A 2,626-nucleotide genomic window follows, 5' to 3' on the forward strand; every position below is an offset into this window, starting at 1 on the left:
TAGTAGCAAGGCTGCACTCGTAAACCCACTTTACGTGCGGGTGCTAGAGGTCGAATACCACTGCAGGGAGTTGCATACAACCCAACCCCAACTCGCAAATCTCAAGCACGGTTTCTCCATCGACATAGCTTCTTACTCCCAACAGGGCGATCTGTTGTATGTGATTCCTCGGTCCAAGTGATAAGAAAGAAAATTGAGAGACTAAACAATGCGCTAGGACAAGCAGGCAGTCGCTCCAAGCAAACCATGCGAATTCGGAACTGATTCTGGCAGATTCTCAAGGTAACAAGATACCTCTTGAGCCTGTCATTGGTATTTGCATTACCCGTGCTCCCGTGATTGGCGAGCTGTTTGTCGTCGAGCTCGAAGACCGTCGGAAAACTCAAGAAGCGTCATATTATATGTATGTTCAATCCCTGGGACGACAATATAACGCACAAACTAACCTGCAACATCAAAGGGCATATTCAATCACCATGGCCCAAATTTCCGAAAATGGGAAGTCCCTTATTTGCTTTTCGTCGGATTGGGACAAGGTCTCGAATACTATCATATCGATGGAAATCTTCAAGAGAAGCGCCCAAATTGGAAAGCAAAGCATAGCTAAAGTACAAGCTATTACTACTCTCCCAACTAAACCTAAAGAACAAAATGCAGAATCGAATCACAACCTATGAATCAGCATAAATCTATCAGAACACCCATCCAGTTTAACTCAATGCATTGCTGTCCACATCTCCGTCTAATTTACCCTCAGTACATATAATGTTCAAGGAAATTACATCAGACACTGAAAACATAAGTAACAGGAAGCCAAAAATACCATGCACCTACAAAGTAGTGAAGGGTATGCTTGGTACATCCCGAGAGTGATGTCACTTTGCCACTTGTTCTTCACGTTTCCTCAATCCGCGAAACAATCAGAAGAAGGTGCGGTCTGGGAGGTAGTCGACGATGACTCCGAGATTGATGACGAAGAACTCGGTGTCGTCAAAGCGGAGGACGCCTTGGTGGAGGATATCGTGTCAGTAGCAATACATCGGCTGCCATGCTTGAGTCCGTTGTCCAATGTACATGCTGACTTGTCGCCTTGGTAATTGAAGAAGCTGACCAGGCCAGTATGTTCCACCTCAATCCATGCAACTGACGAATTTTTTTCCGTGCCACAAGCCCCCACGCCACTCACAGGGTAACCTTGAGGGGTGCCGGTCTTGACGCGCAAATCTACAACTTTGTTAGTACCTTTTTCTGATTTCCATCTCCGGCATTTGCTTACTTGCACAGTCATCTCCGTCAAGTTTGCTAAAGAATTCCGAAGATCCCGTGCAGCCATGGTTGTCATAGGACCATATCGCGCATTGACCATCAATATCAATGATCTCAAGGGTGCCGGCGAGAGATCCGCTTGCATAGGCACTAGCGAGGATCATGATGATGGAGAAATGCATTTTCCTTGTTTTCTGAGGAATTATAGGAGCGTAAAATTCGAAAATATCTTGTGTGCTGCGTCTCGTGTCCTGTATTTCTCACCCGATTGATTTAGTATTGTGTGTAGTCAAGCAAAACGAGGAAGGATAACAGAGGCTTTTATAGAACTATCCTGAGATTTCTGAGAGGCTTCAGATTGCCTGTGGCTGGCAACTATTGAATTAAAAATGTCAGTCTTCTGGGCAAACTTGACGTGCATCGGAGAATATTACTTTAGTACAGTTGCTTATTGAGGCCGACCATGCAGTCAAGAGGGCATTGTATTGGTTTAGGCCAACTAAGACAACGTCAGCTTCACCAATATTCCTCGGCATATTATGGCTAGAACATGCGGGCAAACTTCCAGAACTGATGAGCTCCTGAATTCTGAGGTAATATCTTCAACGTCTCACCAGCTCACACCTCATAGGGCCTCTGAAGACCAACGGCTGCTTGTAAAGTCTTATTCCGTCCCGTGGACGGAGAAGTGGTGAGTTGACTATACATGATGGACTCTTGTGGCCATTTTCGAAGTGATGTGCCGCGTCTACGATAACGCGGGGCGCGAAATGCACAACCATAGATTTCGACCTTGGTCTTTGTCCATTCTGATAGAGCTATGCTATTCATAACCGAGGACCCATGTATCCAATTACGAGGCGTATCAGGCCGTGTGTGTGGTCGGCGGTCTTGTTCCGGAAGTAGGCCGACCCAGCCTTGGTCCCCACAACACACTGTGTTGAAAGATCCAATTCATGTTTCTGAGGCACTACAACACGGTGCGGGTGAGTTGCCTCTGGCTTTTTGTTAGCCTTTTCGTCTCTTCAACCCAACAGTCCGCTGCATACTGTATGTTGCGGCGGGCAGCCGCACTTTGTCGAGGCCATGAAACACATACTGATACAACAGAATGCCCTTGAACTTTACTCCTGTGCATCCAAGTAGCATCCTGCATCACTAAAATGAAATAGAACCCGCCAAAAAGCACATTGATGGCAAAAAGCATATCCATATTTTATACTTTGGGAGATATGGGACATCCTCTCCCACCATTACTATATAGCCTATCATCCCCCAGCTTGGTCATGGGCTCTCGCGACCCTGGCCTTTGGCTTTTTCGAAGTGTGTAAAGACCATGTCCTCTCAATCCACCACAACC

General features: G+C 46.3%; 2 protein-coding genes across 2 annotated transcripts; one reads left to right on the top strand and one right to left on the bottom strand.

Annotated features, from left to right (window-relative positions):
- Positions 1–10: 10 nt before the first annotated feature.
- On the top strand, positions 11–677 carry PENARI_c257G02352 (uncharacterized protein; the record flags this gene model as incomplete). Its single annotated transcript, XM_022638228.1, has 3 exons — positions 11–156; positions 218–403; positions 461–677. Coding segments are annotated over 3 exons (549 nt in total), but the record flags the coding sequence as incomplete, so codon positions are not given.
- A 243-nt stretch (positions 678–920) lies between these two features.
- On the bottom strand, positions 921–1,430 carry PENARI_c257G03467 (uncharacterized protein; the record flags this gene model as incomplete). Its single annotated transcript, XM_022638229.1, has 3 exons — positions 921–1,006; positions 1,075–1,224; positions 1,277–1,430. 3 exons carry the CDS (start codon positions 1,428–1,430, stop codon positions 921–923), a joined length of 390 nt encoding a protein of 129 aa, XP_022481914.1.
- Between the last annotated feature and the right edge of the window lie 1,196 nt (positions 1,431–2,626).

This window comes from Penicillium arizonense (genome assembly GCF_001773325.1).
Source record: "Penicillium arizonense strain CBS 141311 chromosome Unknown PENARI_contig257, whole genome shotgun sequence".
NCBI lineage: Eukaryota > Fungi > Ascomycota > Eurotiomycetes > Eurotiales > Aspergillaceae > Penicillium > Penicillium arizonense.